The 18491-nt window shown below is 37.3% G+C and overlaps 2 protein-coding genes across 7 annotated transcripts in view; one reads left to right on the forward strand and one right to left on the reverse strand.

Annotated features, from left to right (window-relative positions):
• The window catches only part of LOC128696786 (uncharacterized), a 45419-nt gene extending 41514 nt beyond the window's left edge, over positions 1-3905 (forward strand). The window contains exons 7-8 of the mRNA XM_070095993.1: positions 1729-1880; positions 3217-3905. Coding sequence (XP_069952094.1) covers positions 1729-1880; positions 3217-3361 — 297 coding nt within the window. The 3' untranslated portion in view covers positions 3362-3905. The remainder of the gene's footprint in view (positions 1-1728; positions 1881-3216) is intronic.
• A 4587-nt stretch (positions 3906-8492) lies between these two features.
• The window catches only part of Gdh (glutamate dehydrogenase, mitochondrial), a 117751-nt gene continuing 107752 nt past the window's right edge, over positions 8493-18491 (reverse strand). For 5 of the 6 annotated variants that reach the window (XM_070096054.1, XM_053788181.2, XM_070096055.1 and 2 more), the window contains exons 11-12: positions 11545-11607; positions 8493-9060 (exon numbers count right to left, since the gene is read on the reverse strand). In XM_070096054.1, coding sequence (XP_069952155.1) covers positions 8941-9060; positions 11545-11607 — 183 coding nt within the window. In that variant the 3' untranslated portion in view covers positions 8493-8940. Of the gene's footprint in view, positions 9061-11540; positions 11608-18491 lie in introns of those variants that run through there. The other variant, XR_011393433.1, reaches the window with a different exon arrangement.

Below are 18491 nucleotides of genomic sequence, written 5' to 3' on the forward strand. Positions count from 1 at the left end.
TCAGTAACCACAAAATCATTCCCCATTACAAATAAATGACAAAAAATTTTGAGGATGAAAATAAAAACTGTCAAAAAACATGTTATTTGCTCCTAGATTCATCACATTCAAAGGGCAGCAATCAACCCATAAGGGTCTTACAGTACTTTGGGAGGAATAGGAGGCATTCAGGTTTGATCAAGAAAAGAGGGTGGTGGGTCTAATTCCTTGGATCAAGAGCCCAAGGGGACAGCTGCTGGATACAATACATAAATAACCTGCAGAAAAGAGAAAAACTTATGACAATGTTTCAGTGCAACTGGATCATTAATTAGCCACGCACAGAAGCACGAAGGTGAGGAGCTAGTGCATACATGTACATATGAGGGGGGGGGGGGGCTGGGATAGGAGAGAGAGAAAGAAAGAAGAAATAACAGTATGATGGAAATAGTGATAGTAGTAGCAGAGCTAGCAGTGATGGTGGTAGTAGTAGGTAGGGGTAGTGACAAGAGAGTGGAGTGTAGTGAAGTAATAGTAATAGTAGCAGAGGAAGATTAAGGCAAGAAAAAGGACCCACAAGGGTGGGACTAAAAACACAGGAGGGGGGGAGGGGGACAAACTAATAGGACAAAACACCTAGGCAGTAGAAAGGAAATGCAAACAAAATATAGGAATGAAGAGGTAAGGAGAGGAGTAGATACAAAATCAGGTGAAGTTACACGTGTTCTTAAGTTTGGACAATTTGACATTGTAATGAGGAAAGAAGGCATCTACAGGAACAAAGCCAGGACTAAGATTCATATTAGGGAAGTTGTGTATAAGTAATGCTTCAATAAGATGGCATCAGTGAAGGCTTAAAGAAGGGTAGACAGTTTTGGCAGAGGACCAGTCAGTAGAATGACTTATCTCTAACATTGGTGTTGGCAAATCTAACACATCTTTTGTGCTCTTTAAGTCTGTCAGAGAGAGAGCAGCCAGTTTCTCCAAAGTATTGGAGAGGACAAGAGGAACAGGAAATGGAGTATATTCTGGAAATGTCAGTAGCAGGAGAGGTACAAACTGGATTACTACGAAAAGTGTTAGTTTGATGAAAAGTAAGTTGATGGCTAGGGAACAGTGTGTTAAGATTTGAGAGACTGGAAATATAGGGAAGACAAAGAGCAGGAGATTTCACAGGGGTAGAGTATTTGAGAGAGAAGAAAGTGCATTTAACACATGAGAAAGTAGTTTATGAAATCTGAAGGGCAGCCAAGATGAAAGAACAAATTGTAAAGAGTGGAAATTTCAGTCAGAGAACTAGGGGTTACAAATGCACAGGCCATAGAGAAAGACAGAAATAAGAATACACCTCTTGACAGAGGGAGCTTGAGGTAAACAGAAAAGGAAAACCCTGGAGCCATGCAATGGACATGCACATCAAGGAAAGGAAGCAGTAAGTTAGATTCCCATTCAGCTTTGAGCTTGATGGAATGAACAGGACTGTTAAATGCATCAAGAAATGGTTGGAAAAGGCTAATCACTTGGCCAAAGAGCAAAGACGTCTACATAGCAGAGCCAGAGGTCATTAGCTCTCCTGTAGTGCTTCCTTTTCTTGTCCTTAGACTTCCTCCACTACTACTATTGCCTTACTACACTCCACTAAGTCTCTTGTGTTACTACCACTACTTTTTTTATTTTATTGTTTCTTCCTCTCAACATAATAAGATATTTATTCCATATATGAATTTGCATGTTGGGTATTTGTTTCAGGTGTCTATGGTGAGTGTGACCATTGAGGAGCTGGGTCTTCTTCAGGTGGTGTATCCAACTATTCTCCAACTCAAATTTTGTCTGGGCTCCTGCCACATCCTTGATCATCCTACCATCTTCTCTACCAATGCACTCATCAGGGCCAAGTTTAAGTGAGTACCTCCTGCATTTATGATGTTCATAGGAATCATGCAGCATCTGTTCATCACAAATATGGGTGCATATGGCACACAGGCAAGAACAGTGTACATTAACCCAGTAGCTAAGGGCAAGGATGTGATTATGTAATCACCCATCCAGTTTCTGGTTAGGCTGTAATTTAACCTATCTTACAAACCCACACAATGAAACCCAAATTATGCAGTGGTATTCTTAAAATTATCACATACGGAAACTATTTCTATAGATCACAATCACAGATGTATTCAGTAGATTTTATAGTAAATATAGGTTAGGGCAACAGTGTTGCTGCAATACTGAATAGTAATATTACATCACAAAGTACACACTGTAATTAGATTGTCATATACTGAAATGTCTCATGCTTTATAGCAGTAATATTTAATTTACAAATCATTAATTCAAATTATATGTAGTTCAATATAGTTTTTGAATGTATGGTATGGTAGGGGCAGTAGAGCTCTCGAAACTGATCACAAGTACATGGTTAGCAATTTATACACATTTCCGATTAACTATATATGATATTCGTGAGGATATGCTACTTTCAAAGGTGCCTTGATACTAAAGAAGGGTTCTTTGATTCAAGAATTTGGAACTACCTTCCTTTCACTTCCTCAAAGCAACCTTGATTACTTCTCAATCCTCAGGTGCTGAAAGCCCTTATGGGTTTAACACTTAATTATAACAGAGATAGGAAATTCTTAAAACCTTAAAATTCATACAGCACCTTGGGGATGGAAGGGGTAATCAGGTTTAACTTGTAGGTGTCATGTAACATCTGGGGAATGGGAGAGAATCAACTTTGATCCAAAGGGAAGAGTAACATCAATCCCTTGGATCAAAGCCTTTTGCCATCATGAAGGCACCCCTTTTGAAAGGTGTCAAAGAAAAAAATCCTAAGCAATCCACACCATGATGACAAGAGTGCTACCTGGGAATGGAAGCAGCAAGAGCAGCAGCAAGAGAAGTTGTAGTTTTGTTTCTGTAATTGCTGTTGTTTTGCTCTTCCCATCATGCAGTGTTGGGCACAATTTTTTTTTTATTCTGGGCACACCCACTGCAGACCCATTCTTTCTATATCTAGGCCAAAATTTACTGCTCACAGCTTATCTGAACAATCTGAGCTCATGACACAAAACTACATGAAAGACCCGGGCCTCAGTGATGTAGTGCTGCATGATGGCCACTGAAAGGTTAAAAGAGCATCAATATTTACATTATCTTGCATAAATTATTTGTTTTATGTTATCTTAGCATGTCTGACCATAGAGAAAAAACACCATTGTAACTTCCTCACTTCCTCAGGTTCCTTGGGAAGTCAAGCCAGGTACCAGCACCACAGTGCACACCCGTCCACTATCAGCACAAGAACTTTTTTGTGTGGCAAGATGGCTACCTAAAGAAGATCCAAATTAGTGACCTGGATGCCATTAGTTGTGGCTGTCGGTGATTGGTTTCAACCAGTATCAGTACAATATTGAAATTAATGCTGGTTTAGGATTCAAGCTTTACTAACACTGAACAATGTCCAATTTGAAAAAGTTTATAATTTTAATGATACAGTAGTACAATATTCATTATATTCCCACATACAGTGGACCCCGGATATTGGCCAAGTTAGATTTCAGCTGCTTTTTTGGCCGAAATTCTATCCATCTATGATATTTTCTTCAAAATCATATAAGAAACACGTTACATAGTATATAAAAACATGCAATGTTTATATGCAATGTATTTTTTTTTTTTCAACAAGTCGGCCGTCTCCCACCGAGGCAGGGTGACCCAAAAAAGAAAAAATCCCCAAAAAGAAAATACATTCATCATCATTCAACACTTTCACCACACTCACACATTATCACTGTTTTTGTAGAGGTGCTCAGAATACAACAGTTTAGAAGCATATACATATAAAGATACACAACATATCCTTCCAAACTGCCAATATCCCAAACCCCTCCTTTAACCCTTTGAGGGTTTTGGTCGTACTAGTATGTCTTACGCGTAGGGGTTTTTGACGTACTAGTACGCATAAATTCTAGCGGCCTCAAATCTAGTGGGAGAAAGCTGGTAGGCCTTCATATGAAAGAATGGGTCTATGTGGTCAGTGTGCACAGTCTAAAAAAAATCCTGCAGCACACAGTGCATAATGAGAAAAAAAAAACTTTGACCATTTTTTTGGAATAAATCAGCGACTTTGCAGTGTATTTTCGTATGGTATTTATTGTTGTATTCTAGTTTTCTTGGTCTCATTTTATAGAATGGAAGACATATTACAGAAATTGAGATGATTTTGACTGGTTTTACAATGAAAGGTGCCTTGAAACTGAGCTCAAAGTAGCAGAAATGTTCGATTTTTACCAAACTTCAAAAGTAAACAAATCGTGCCAAGCGTGCAATACACGTCAACTGGTGAGTCTAATATTCTTTCACAAGTGCACCAATAATATTTATACCATTTTTTACACTAATGCAGTAGTCTGCATAACAGTAAATCTTATATTTTTTGTGAGAATAAAAATTCAAAGTGGAAAGCAAAAGAATATAAGAGGGGCCATGAGACGTGACTAATGACTAGAGGAAATGTCATTTTAGTGCCAGGAATGTCTTTCTTGTTTATTCTGGACCCTATTCAGAAATTGGCATCTTTTGAAATTTGTGTGAAATTGGCAAAATTGCTAAATTCTGACCACTGTACTGGATAGTTGAATTTCATAAATGGGTGGTTTCTTGCACCCATTCGATAGAAAAAATGGAGTTATAGCGAAATATTCATGTTTTTTGTCGACTAGTACAGTGAAATTGGCCGAAAATGGGGCTCAAAGTGGGCAAAATCGCCGATGCGTAAACATCGCCGAGACCGCTAACTTTGCGAGAGCATAATTCCGTAAGTTTTCTATCAAATTTCAAACTTTTGGTGTCTTTATGATCGGGAAAAGATTCTCTATCTTTTCATAAGAGAAAATAATTTTTTTTTTTTTAAATTTGGCCGACCCTGAGAACGAGTTTCGGAGAGGGCCTGTCGACCCTCAAAGGGTTAAAGTGCAGGCATTGTACTTCCCATTTCCAGGACTCAAGTCCGACTATATGAAAATTACCGGTTTCCCTGAATCCCTTCACTAAATATTACCCTGCTCACACTCCAACAGATCGTCAGGTCCCAAGTACCATTCGTCTCCATTCACTCCTATCTAACACGCTCATGCATGCTTGCTGGAAGTCCAAGCCCCTCGCCCACAAAACCTCCTTTACCCCGTCTCCAACCTTTTCGAGGACGACCCCTACCCCGCCTTCCTTTCCCTATAGATTTATATGCTTTCCATGTCATTCTACTTTGATCCATTCTCTCTAAATGACCAAACCACCTCAACAACCCCTCTTCTGCCCTCTGACTAATACTTTTATTAACTCCACACCTTTTCCTAATTTCCACACTCCGAATTTTCTGCATAATATTTACACCATACATTGCCCTTAGACAGGACATCTCCACTGCCTCCAACCGTCTCCTCGCTGCTGCATTTACCACCCAAGCTTCACATCCATATAAGAGTGTTGGTACTACTATACTTTCATACATTCCCTTCTTTGCCTCCATAGATAACGTTTTTTGACTCCACATATACCTCAACACACCACTCACCTTTTTTCCTTCATCAATTCTATGATTAACCTCAACCTTCATAAATCCATCTGCCGACACGTCAACTCCCAAGTATCTGAAAACATTCACCTCTTCAATACTCCTCCTCCCCAATTTGATATCCAGTTTTTCTTTATCTAAATCATTTGATACCCTCATCACCTTACTCTTCTCTATGTTCACTTTCAACTTTCTACCTTTACACACATTCCCAGACTCATCCACTAACCTTTGCAATTTTTCTTTAGAATCTCCCATAAGCACAGTATCATCAGCAAAAAGTAACTGTTAATTCTCATTTTGAATTTGATTCCCCATAATTTAATCCCACCCCTCTCCCGAACACCCTAGCATTTACTTCTTTTACAACCCCATCTATAAATATATTAAACAACCATGGTGACATTACACATCCCTGTCGACCTACTTTTACTGGGAAGTATTCTCCCTCTCTTCTACACACCCTAACCTGAGCCTCACTATCCTCATAAAAACTCTTTACAGCATTTAGTAACTTGCCACCTATTCCATATACTTGCAACATCTGCCACATTGCTCCTCTATCCACTCTATCATATGCCTTTTCTAAATCCATAAATGCAATAAAAACTTCCCTACCTTTATCTAAATACTGTTTACATATATGCTTCAATGTAAACACTTGATCTATCCCCTACCCATCCCCTTGCTCATCCGCCATCCTACATTCTGTCTTACCTCTAATTCTTTCAATTATAACCCTACCGTACACTTTTCCTGGTATACTCTGTAAACTTATAGAGGAATAATTTTTACTATCTCTTTTGTCCCCTTTCCCTTTATATAAAGGGACTATACATGCTCTCCACCAATCCCTAGGTACCTTCCCCTCTTTCATACATTTATTAAACAAAAGTACCAACCACTCCAACACTATATCCCCCCCTGCTTTTAACATTTCTGTCATGATCCCATCAGTTCCAGCTGCTTTACCCCCTTTCATTCTACGTAATGCCTCACGTACCTCCCCCACACTTACATTCTGCTCTTCTTCACTCCTAAAAGATGGTACACCTCCCTGGCCAGTGCATGAAATTACCGCCTCCCTTTCTTCCTCAACATTTAAAAGCTTCTCAAAATATTCTCGCCATCTACCTAATACCTCCCTCTCCCCATCTACTAACTCCCCTACTCTGTTTTTAACTGATAAATCCATACGTTCCCTAGGCTTTCTTAACTTGTTTAACTCACTCCAAAATTTTGTCTTATTTTCATTAAAATTTCTTGACAGTGTCTCTCCCACTCTATCATCTGCTCTCCTTTTGCACTCTCTTTACCTTTCTTTTACTCTCCACATACTCTGCTCTTCTTATAACACTTCTGCTTTGTAAGAACCTCTCATAAGCTACCTTTTTCTCTTTTATCACACCCTTTACTTCATCATTCCACCAATCACTCCTCTTTCCTACTGCCCCCACCCTCCTATAACCACAAACTTCTGCCCCACATTCTAATACTGCATTTTTAAGACTATTCCAATGTATGTATAATAATAATCACTCTTGGGCACATTAAATGTCTTATTTTAGGTTAATATAAATATTTTCATTAATCCATCTATGTTTTCTTCAAAATTATATAAGAAACACGTTACATAGCATATAAACATGCAATGTTTATATGCTATAGAGTGGTGAGTACCGGCAAATCAAGGAGGAGGAGGGTGAAGGGTAAACATTACGTTTTCTGGTTCAGCATTAGAGAAAACTGTGAATCTGGCGTCTAGCCCAGTCACCGCCCTTCGTAAGTGTTTGTTTACCATTCCCGGCATGAATTATTTATTACTTCTCCCTTTGTTTATGATGGCATCTAAAGGCAGTTGTTAGAAATGATTAAAGTCAGTGAACATGGTATGTTGATGGTATTAACATGGCTGTGTAATGTAGCCGGGGGGGCTACATACGTGTACCTACATCTGCCGCTGCCTACACTGACTTCCTACAAATAAATACTACTCACTCCTCGCCCTACATTAAGACTACAAATATTTTAAGGTAAGTAATGAATGTACTGGGGCAGTAAATGACAAAGAAGGGAAGTAACCCTAGAGAGGGTTTAGATACCTGAAGTCCTTATGGAAGGGGGTTCCCAACTCCCTATTCCCTCCTTGCCTTCAATACTTTCAAGAGTCTTCAATAAAGGTATGTAATGTTCATTTACCATTGTTTTCTGTGTGTAAAACTATAGTTATTCTTTAAAAAATGTATTTTTTTTTTTTTAAATATTTTTGGGTGTCTGGAACGGATAAATTGGATTTATATTATTTCTTATGGGAAATATTACTTCGAATTTCAGCCATTTCGGATTTCGGCCAACCTTCTGGAACGGATTACAGCCAAAAACCGGAGGTCTACCATATAGTCGTTTACATAAATACCTATGATAAAGTTTACCATATTTTCCAGTATATCAGGCATGCCTTTTTTTCCACAAAAAGTCTTGGAAAATCACCCTGCACCTTATATACTGAAGGGTAGGTTTTGGGAAGCACTTCCTGGCTTTTCTAAGGCTTTGAAAAATGGCCAGCATCACTACTTTTGTGCCATTATTAAACAAAATTAAGGGTTATTTTCAGGCCACGGAAACTGAACCCGCGGATATGCGGATCCTACTGTAGTCTGCAAATAATTGACATATCTGACAACATGCAACTTACTTTACACCTTAGCTTGAGTGTGCCAGTGCACACCCAAGCTAACAGTTACAGAATGTAGAGATAAAGAATGAGAAGTCGCTTTATCCAACCCTTTTCTTTTATGATATATTTCATATTTTTCAAGCCAAATGCTTTTCTACCCAATGAAAGTGAGACACACTAATGATAAAATTCACTTATCACAAGTTTTGCAACCTTATTACAAATAAAGATAAGTAATTATACAGAAAGAAATAAAACACATGATTTTCCCAAGTACAGGGTTTTTAATAGTAAAATAAAACCATTGTAAGGCCACCTGCCTTACAAAACATGAAGAGTAGAAGTCTGTTAACATTGAAATGCATTTATAACTATACATACTAATAACATGTATGGATAAGAAAGCTGTATAGTCCTTATATAAAAAGATTTCTGCATTGTTTCAATATCCATACATAAAGAAAGCCATTATATTGATGTTAAATATAGAAAGTGTGCAGATGTATATTTACAAGTAAACACATATCATTATTCTCAACAAAGCAAGCAGCATAGTTAATGCTGAGAAAAATTCATCGGCACCATGTAAAAACAGTCACTTTGGTCCACTGGATGCTCTCTAAATTAGAACTCCATTTTATTCCACATTCTGATTAACAAACATTTTTATTTCTTGTATGATCACACAGTCTTCATGATTTCAGGACTATATTTAGGTGAAAGTAAGTCCAGCTTCCTTATAGGTGTTGAAGATCTTCTCAATGGCATTAACGTATGCAGCTGTACGGAGATCAATGCCAAGATTGTACTTAATTGCTGTTCTCATGATGGCCTGCAATTTTGACAAAAGACAGTTGTTTTAAACACATCTTTAGAAACAGTGACCTACTTTTTTTTAAGAGCACTACATTTAGAGTTAGATAAGCCTATCAGTTATCTTAACCTCATTCCCAGAATGGGAGTGGCTCACGTATGAATAAACCCTCAGAAGTCATATATTTTCAATTTACATCATGTTAACATTTCTCCAAATTGCTGTACTATAAAATACAAATTTGATTATTGCATAAATAGTTTGTAAAATCCCAATATAATAATGAGATAGCACAAAATATACAAAACTCCTTCTGGCAATGGATGGTCTGGCATCTCTTAAATAAAGACAAAATTACAAAGGCAGCCACAAACAGCATTGTGTGTAGTGCCTACAGATAGTGTGTGTAGCCTGATTCTAAGTATATTTTGCCAACATTTAACCCTAATCATGGCTAGGGTTAAAAGGCTAGAACAACATTCCTGCATGATGGAACAAGAACTAATAAATTTCTTTTGATGCATAAAAAATTACACAGGGAAAGATCAAAACACATGAAACAACTTTACTTGGATGAAATGTTTAAAAAGATAGTCAAGAGTGTGTGTCATAGCATCAGACCTATATCTGAAAATCCTGTTCCTTCAAGTCCCCTAAGATGTCTTCCCCTGTAACATCACAAATCCATGATGAAACAGACAGTAATCCTGACAACTCTCAACTTGTGATGAATGGTTTGAAAAACCGACAAGTTGAAGATTGAGACACTTATGCAGCATATGGAAATCTTTATTCAGGAAACGTTTCGCCACACAGTGGCTTCATCAGTCCAATACAAAGAGGAAGGCGTAAGGAGAGGAGGAGAATGAGGTAATCAATCCCTCAACCTGGAGTCGATGTGTTCAGTCCATCAATCTTGTAGAATGTACAGCATAGGGCCGTAGACGTGGCTTATATACTGTAGTGAGGTGACGTGAAGCAGATGGAGGCGGGGTCATAGTGGTACCATCCACTAGTCGAAGTAGGTCTTCGTCCAAAGGTTGAACAAGTGTTGAAGAATTCTTTGTAACAAGATCCCATTCTACAAGATTGATGGACTGAACACATCGACTCCAGGTTGAGGGACTGATTACCTCATTCTCCTCCTCTCCTTACGCCTTCCTCTTTGTATTGGACTGATGAAGCCACTGTGTGGCGAAACGTTTCCTGAATAAAGATTTCCATATGCTGCATAAGTGTCTCAATCTTCAACTTGTCGGTTTTTCAAACCATTCATCACAACTGTCGGACACTGCAGCATCATGGGATCTTGTTACAAAGAATTCTTCAACACTTGTTCAACCTTTGGACGAAGACCTACTTCGACTAGTGGATGGTACCACTATGACCCCGCCTCCTTCTGCTTCACGTCACCTCACTACAGTATATAAGCCACGTCTACGGCCCTATGCTATACATTCTACAAGATTGATGGACTGAACACATCGACTCCAGGTTGAGGGACTGATTACCTCATTCTCCTCCTCTCCTTACGCCTTCCTCTTTGTATTGGACTGATGAAGCCACTGTGTGGCGAAACGTTTCCTGAATAAAGATTTCCATATGCTGCATAAGTGTCTCAATCTTCAACTCTCAACTTACAGACCTTTGTAATGAGCTCTACAGTTCCTGTAAAATTCTAAAATTTACCACTTTGGGAGCTGTAGTACTAAAACATTCTTTGCCAGTACAGTAATTAACCCTTAAACTGTCCAAACGTAGACCTACGTTCGCATGTTTAGCGCTCTGAATATTTTGGGATTTTTTTTTTGTTTTGTTTAAAATGAAGAGTGCATTTTTCCCAGAGTCTCCGAATTTTGTTGTACTGCACACATTGAGTGCACAAACCCATTCTCTTATGTCTAGGCAACTCAGGCCTATTGTGCCAAGGTTGAAAGCATGTAAAATAAAATGTAGATCTACATTCGGAGTGCTACGCATGTGAAAGAAGATCTACGTTTGGACAGTAAGGGTTAATAAGCTTGTTTCATTGATACTAATGGTTAATGTAAGTTTCTAGCAGTCCATAGTGCTTTAGACATGGGAGGTGTATTGTTAAATAATTATTATTACGTGACCTTTGTAGGTCTGGCAAAATAGATATTCTGAAAAATAGGCATTTCAAATTCCTATGGATTGAGAGGAAAAACTGAAGTTCAGAACTAATTTAGGGTTTAAGAGCAGGAAGGATAAATGTTTGGTACTGAGCAAGACTAACACTTAGAAAAAAAAAGGGGGGGGGGGGATGAACAATAATCTCAGAATGCTGATAAAGGAGGTTAATTACTATGGTTAATTTAGATGAGTACAAAAAATTGAAAGAAGTTCTGATCATCATCTCATTTTACCAGTTTTAAAAGTATGAAGACTTTTGATGAAAATATAAGATTAAAATAATGTATATACATTTCAAGTAAAAAAGTGCAAAAAATAAAAAATATTACTGTATTACTTGGAACTTACCCTGGCAGAACGCTCCATGGTATAATCCAGACCAGAATGGACAATGTCCTTTTCTGAGGCACCCTGTATCATAAAAACAATATGAATTTTAAGAATATACATTGCACATAAAAATTCCAAAAAGGAAAATTAACATCTATTTTAAATTATAAACAGGTCTTATTTTAAATGTAATAATTTCAACTTTATATTATTCAACATGAGAAAAACATGACATACATTCTTGCACAACAGTTTTAAATTTGGCTTTACTTTTGTTTGTGTGCAACAATGGAATAACTGCATTATTAGGTTTCAATGCATTAAATAATTGAGTGAGTTCAAGAACAGAAGAGACAGGGTTCTGAAATCTGCTTAGGGCCTCATCAGCCAAAAAGCAATACGTAATTCTTTAAAAAAAAAAAAGGTTATCCCTTCTCTCACCTCTCTTACATATACAGTGGACCCCCTGTTAACGATATTTTTTCACTCCAGAAGCATGTTCAGGTGCCAGTACTGACCGAATTTGTTCCCATAAGGAATACTGTGAAGTAGATTAGTCCATTTCAGACCCCCAAACATACACGTACAAACGCACTTACATAAATACACTTACATAATTGGTCGCATTTGGAGGTGATCGTTATGCGGGGGTCCACTGTACTGTATTTGTCAAGCATTTTTAAAGCACTTAGCCTTAAATTTTAATGGACAAATTACATAGCCTGAAAGTATCCATTGCATTTATCCCCAGACACTCCTTGATGGGAATTGATAGCCTCAATTTACAAGCTCAAGATATTCTTCCTCACTTGTACCTGATATGTTAAGCATTTACTGCTAGCTGAACACAAAGTGGGTGTAAGGAGACATCCATATCTCCCTCCCAACCATGGATTCTACCGCAAACACTTTCAGGTACAAATCAATTTCTCAACTTTTTAAAATATAGACAAACAGTTTTATAAAGTACAGCACAGCCTTGGTATGTCCTCATAAAGAAAATTATCTTACACCAATTCCTACAATTACATCTATTTATAAACCCCTTTATATCACTCTTGCATTATAATTTTTGTAATTATTTGCTTAAGGGAATGGTAATTTCTCCTAAAATGCTACCCTATACTAGGTACTTCTGGAACTTAAAATCATACCAATGGAGGTAGGAAGGGGATGAGGAGTGTGTGTGATTAAAGGATAATGAAGCTGATACAAAGTGGGATTTGTCAAAGATGCTCTTTGTTGATGACAATTCTTTCTTACAGGATATTCTGAAGAGAAATTGCAAATATTGGTGGATGAATTTAGAAGAGTTTCTAAAAGAGGGGAAAATTAAGTGAACAAATTAATAAACAAGGTAATGAGAGAAATAATAATAATAATGAATAATCAAATTAAGCAATAAACTTGAAGGGTTCAATATCGATGATAAGAGTAACAAAACGTTTAGGCAATGAGAGACTGGATATCAGATTGGAGAGAGGGAATATGTATTCAGATGTCTGGGAGTGGATATGTCAACAGATCTTTCTATGAAAAAAAAGGTGAACCACAGAACAGACGAAGGCAAAAAGATAAACCATACCCCCGGCCGGGATTGAACCCGCGGTCATAGAGTCTATGCCACTTGATGCCTCTTTTACACCATAATACAAACCACTCCTCTAACCTTCCCATATGACCACATTTCACTCAACCCACATTTCAACATTTAAGAACTTTCATCTAAGTCTTTTACATATGATCTGCTTACAATGTAAAATACTTTACTGCAACTACCACAATCTCATGCATCATAATTTCTAAATAAAACATTATGGGCCTATGAATGACATGGAATACCTTCCTCTTTGAAATACATGTATATTTGTTATTAAATGTAAAATCCTTATAACCTCTACATAAAAAAAAAAAATTCTTGGTACTATAGGCAGTTATTCTCTAAGACTTTATGCATTCTTCCATACTACCATTGCCATTATACAGAATTTGTACAATTATTTAGTACCTTTCCTAGTTTTGCCACTATCGCTTTTCCTGATCATAGACTAATTATGGATGCTTTTACCTCAATTATTTCCATTTACTTTTGCTTATCTATGTTTTCTTCTTTCAACAACCCGGCCGTATCCCACCAAGGCAGGGTGGTCCAAAAAGAAAAACGAAAGCTTCTCTTTTTAAATTTAGTAATTTATACAGGAGAAGGGGTTACTAGCTCCTTGCTCCTGGCATTTTAGTCACCTCTTACAACACGCATGGCATACAGAGGAAGAATTCTGTTCCACTTCCCCATGGAGATAAGAGGAAATAAACAAAAACAAGAACTAGAAAGAAAATAGAAGAAAACCCAGAGGGGTGTGTATATATATGCTTGTAAATGTATGCATAGTGTGACCTAAGTAGAAGTAGCAAGACATACCTGAAATCTTGCATGCTTATGAGACAGAAAAAAGGACACCAGCAATCCTACCATCATGTAAAGCAATTAAAGGCTTTCATTTTACACTCACCTGGCAGGACAGTAGTACCTCCCTGGGCAGTTGCTGTCTACCAACCTACTACCTAGAGCTTATCTATTTTTTTTTTTTCAACAAACCGGCCATATCCCACCAAGGCAGGATGGCCCAAAAAGAAAAACAAAAGTTTCTCCTTTTACATTTAGTAATATATACAGGAGAAGGGGTTACTAGCCCCTTGCTCCCAGCATTTTAGTCGCCTCTTACAACACGCTTGGCTTACAGAGGAAGAATTCTGTTCCACTCCCCCATGGAGATAAGAGGAAATAAACAAGAACAAGAACTAGAAAGAAAATAGAAGAAAACACAGAGGGGTGTGTATATATATGCTTGTAAAAGTATGTGTAGTGTGACCTAAGTAGTAGTAGCAAGATGTACCTGCAGTCTTGCATGTTTATGAAACAGACAAAAGACACCAGCAATCCTACCATCATGTAAAACAATTACAGGCTTTCGTTTTACACACTTGGCAGGACGGTAGTACCTCCCTGGGCTGTTGCTGTCTACCAACCTACTACCTAGAGCTTATCTATTTATATATATTAAATGCATTAGCCTACATTCAGAGGTGGTTTTGAAGGAGTTTCTCTTTACAATTTTCATTGGGAATATCTTCTGAATACTAAAATAACTCATACAATAGCTAGTAAAACTACTATATACTGTCTATAGTAATGGAGTGACTGCACGAAGGGGTCTGAGTAGAGTATTTCTATACCATATCACAAGATATCTATAGGGAAATTTTATTTTATAGCACTCCCTATACAAACTGAGCATGTCCTTGGAAATAATAATACAGTACACCATTAAAGGTATATAACTAGTGCAACAACAGTATGAATTAAAAGCATAAGAAAAAAGTGCAAAAACCAGAAGTAATGTGAGATAGACTAAGAAATGAAATAGAAAATATAGTACCCTTGTTAAAATGCTACAGAGGAAGGTTATAGATTCCTAGAGCAATAAAGCACATTATATGGTCTATATGCATGTCTGTATCTAACTAAATGCAATTAAGCATGATCATCAAGATACTTACCCATATCAAACATCAAACATCAAACATGATTTTTGAAATGTAATGAAAAAGCAAGTTTGACTTAAAAGACAAATTGTTCCTGCAGTACCTTTTTTTTTTTTTCGAGACTCCCATATAACCAAATTCCACATTAAAGCACAAAAGGGGATATTTGACTGAATTAATTATCAATAATTTCTTGCATTTTAAATATATATTACAGCAGAACCTCTTACATCTAAAATTATGTTACCTGAAGAAAATGAATTACCCTTGATCTACCAACCAAGAGAAAGTCCATCAGTCAATATTGTGACACCACAGCTTGATTGCACTTTTATTTGTTTTTGCTTTGTTTTACAAGCCACTAGTCAGTGCACTGTTCAGGGTTTTGACCATTTTTGCATACAGTATGGTGTAAATTTACAGTAATGGGTGATCAGAAGTGTCATTCACCTCTTCTGAGTATTGGTGATAGTGGTAAAGAAGACAGTAGGAGTATGTGTTTATAGAAAGTAATATTAAGTGACAGATGCTGGGGAAATGTTAGGCAGCATTTATAAATTAACCCATAAACAGGTCTATAGGGACAACTTGCTACCCCAATGTTTTTTTCCTACGATGAATGGAGTGAAGATCTACAAGCCTACAAGCCTCTTGATAATTTTAAAAAATCTTGTATAGCACCTAAATATTAATAAGTGTTTAAGTTTCATTTTTATTAACCTATTTGCAATACACAAAGCGATCTATTTTATTCCATCATTAAAAAATGCTTATGCACAAGAAATTTTTGCAATTAACCTTGCATGTCCCTGCTAATTCTGCACATATTTATTTACCTTCATCAGACTATATGTTTTACCATACATACAACTTTTACTTCAACTACTCAGTTTTTACTTTCAATAATTAAACATTTTTAAATGATAAATTATGATGCTAAGACTTTCATTACATCTGGGTTGGTCAAGATATGCCTCTTTGCCTTGCACATGTTTAATTTTCCCTATCAAATAAAATTTATATTGCAAATGTCATGAGTCACTGCTGTTTGGAGTACTACAGGTATTATACAATAACATTACTTCTTTCAATCATTTGCTCTCCATGACTTCCATTTTTTTTATGTGCAGTATATATATTCATGCAGGAGGCATCATATATATGCATGCACATCAATTCATCACACAGATAATGAATAATTTGGGAGGGTGTGTAAAAGAAGGAAATCATAAGTAAATATAGGTGAACCACAGAAATGATGAATGGAAAAAAACTGGGTGGTATAAAAACAAAAAACAGGTAATATACCAAAATAAAGTGATACCAACATTGTTGTATGGGTGTGAAGCAAGGGTTTTGAATGTTGCAGTGTGGAGGATTCAGGAGGCAGCAGAGACTGAGAAATCCATCGACAACATGCCCATGTACTTAGCCCCAGGCCCAGATTCGTAGAACTCTGTGTTCATTAAGAACTACAAGAAACCCTTCTCACGGGCTCTAAGTATGCTATGGAGAAGGAGCATAAACACAGGTGATATTCCACAGTTACTAAAAACAATGGATATAGCCCCACTCTATAAAGGTGGAAGCAAAGCAATAGCTAAGAACTATAGACCAAAAGCTTTAACTGTTAAAACGCAGATCTACGTTCTTATCGCTAGCGCGGTAAAAACATAGATTTAAGTTTTATTTTTCCTGCCTCCAAATTTGGCACAAATGGCCTGAGGGTTGTATGCTCAGGAAAGACCACTTCTCATGCATCACTTGAAACTGGCAGTCACTGGCAAATCAACACAGCAAAGGTCTTTAAAGAATTGATGAAAGATTTGCTGGTCATTTATGACAAGGCTATGAAAGGCTGGTTTGACAGGGATACGTTTTTTGATTTCTTTCATAAACATACTAGAGAAACTTAAGTTGCTCACGATGAAGTCAATACGGTGGACCCCGGGATTAAGACATCATCGGAATAAGTAACGTTTTTGCATCAAAATATTGACTCGGTGAACGTCACTGAACTCGGCATAAGTCATTTGTGTCACGGCCCGAGTGGCCCAGTGTGCCATTGTTTACCAGCCAGTGAGGACGATCCCACGCATTCATACGATACATTTTGTATTATTACATTCTTTTTAGTGCTTGTAACTGCTAAGTAAGCCACCATGGGCCCCAAAGAAAGCTTCTAGTGCCAGCCAGCCCTTTGGTAAAGGGCTGAGAGAGAGGGGAGAATGTGCCTTTTTCAGTGATTCTGCAATATGTATGAAACTAAAGCAGCAGGAGTCTGTAAAGACTATAGCGCCAGCCAGCGATAAAGTGTAGCATTTACAGTGTAGCAAGTAAGTTAAGCGATTAATCGATAGAAAAAGGAGAGCACGAAACTGACTCCTTCATTGTTGTTGGAGGTATATAGGGCTACTGACTAACACTGTCGCCTCTGCTGCCTCTTGTTGCAGCCTTCACCACCACTATGTAAGGCCCTTATATACCCAACAACAAACAACACACCACCACTCATGACATTCTTAATGCTATATTTTATTCATTCTAGAGTATATATCATGTTTCTATGTTATTAATATTATTTATTATGTAATATTAGATGAATTGTGCTAGATAAATAGGCCGTAAAGCTGATATTAATATCATATTGAAGGACTATCTTGTCCTGTCTCCCAATATAATTCCTAACATATGCCAGAAACAGACCTCTCTGGAACACTTTTTTGAGGGGTCCAGTGACTCTCAAGCTGGTCCTAGTGGCATTAAAAAACAAAGGAGGGAAGTAACCCAGGATAAGGACTTGGTACCTGAAGTCTTTATGGAAGGGGATTCCCTTTCCAAACAATTGTAAACTCCTCCATCCTCTCCCCTCCTTTCATCTTCCATACATCACCATGTCTTCAATAAAGGTAAGTGTGATGTTATTATTGTTTTATTCTTCATTTATCATTGTTTTCTGTGCAGGTAGATGTATATTTCACGTAGAAAACATTTTTTTAATATTTTGGGTGTGAAACGGATTAATTGGATTTCCATTATTTCTTACGGGGAAAATTAATTTGGAATAAGTCATATTCAGGATAAGTTACTCTCTCTGGAACGGATTAATTATGTAATTCGGGGGTCCACTGTACTCTTCTCTTACCTGATAATGCACGAACTGAAAATTTAATCAGTAGTGATGGTAAAATTAAGGCCATGGTTCTACCTCCTGATACAGGCGCTACCCTACTTAAGAACATTCGAGTTACGAACATTCGGACATACAAGCAGACTGTCGTGTTAATTAAAGTTTCACTTGCAATACATGCTTCTGCAAACCCAAATTTTGACTTGTGCACCTTCTGCATAGTACGATGTTTTGCTGCAACCCACACCAGGTAGCATCAAAGTCAACAAAGCTGACAAATGAAGATTTGATG

Source organism: Cherax quadricarinatus, chromosome 52 (assembly GCF_038502225.1).
Source record: "Cherax quadricarinatus isolate ZL_2023a chromosome 52, ASM3850222v1, whole genome shotgun sequence".
In the NCBI taxonomy this organism is placed as follows: domain Eukaryota; kingdom Metazoa; phylum Arthropoda; class Malacostraca; order Decapoda; family Parastacidae; genus Cherax; species Cherax quadricarinatus.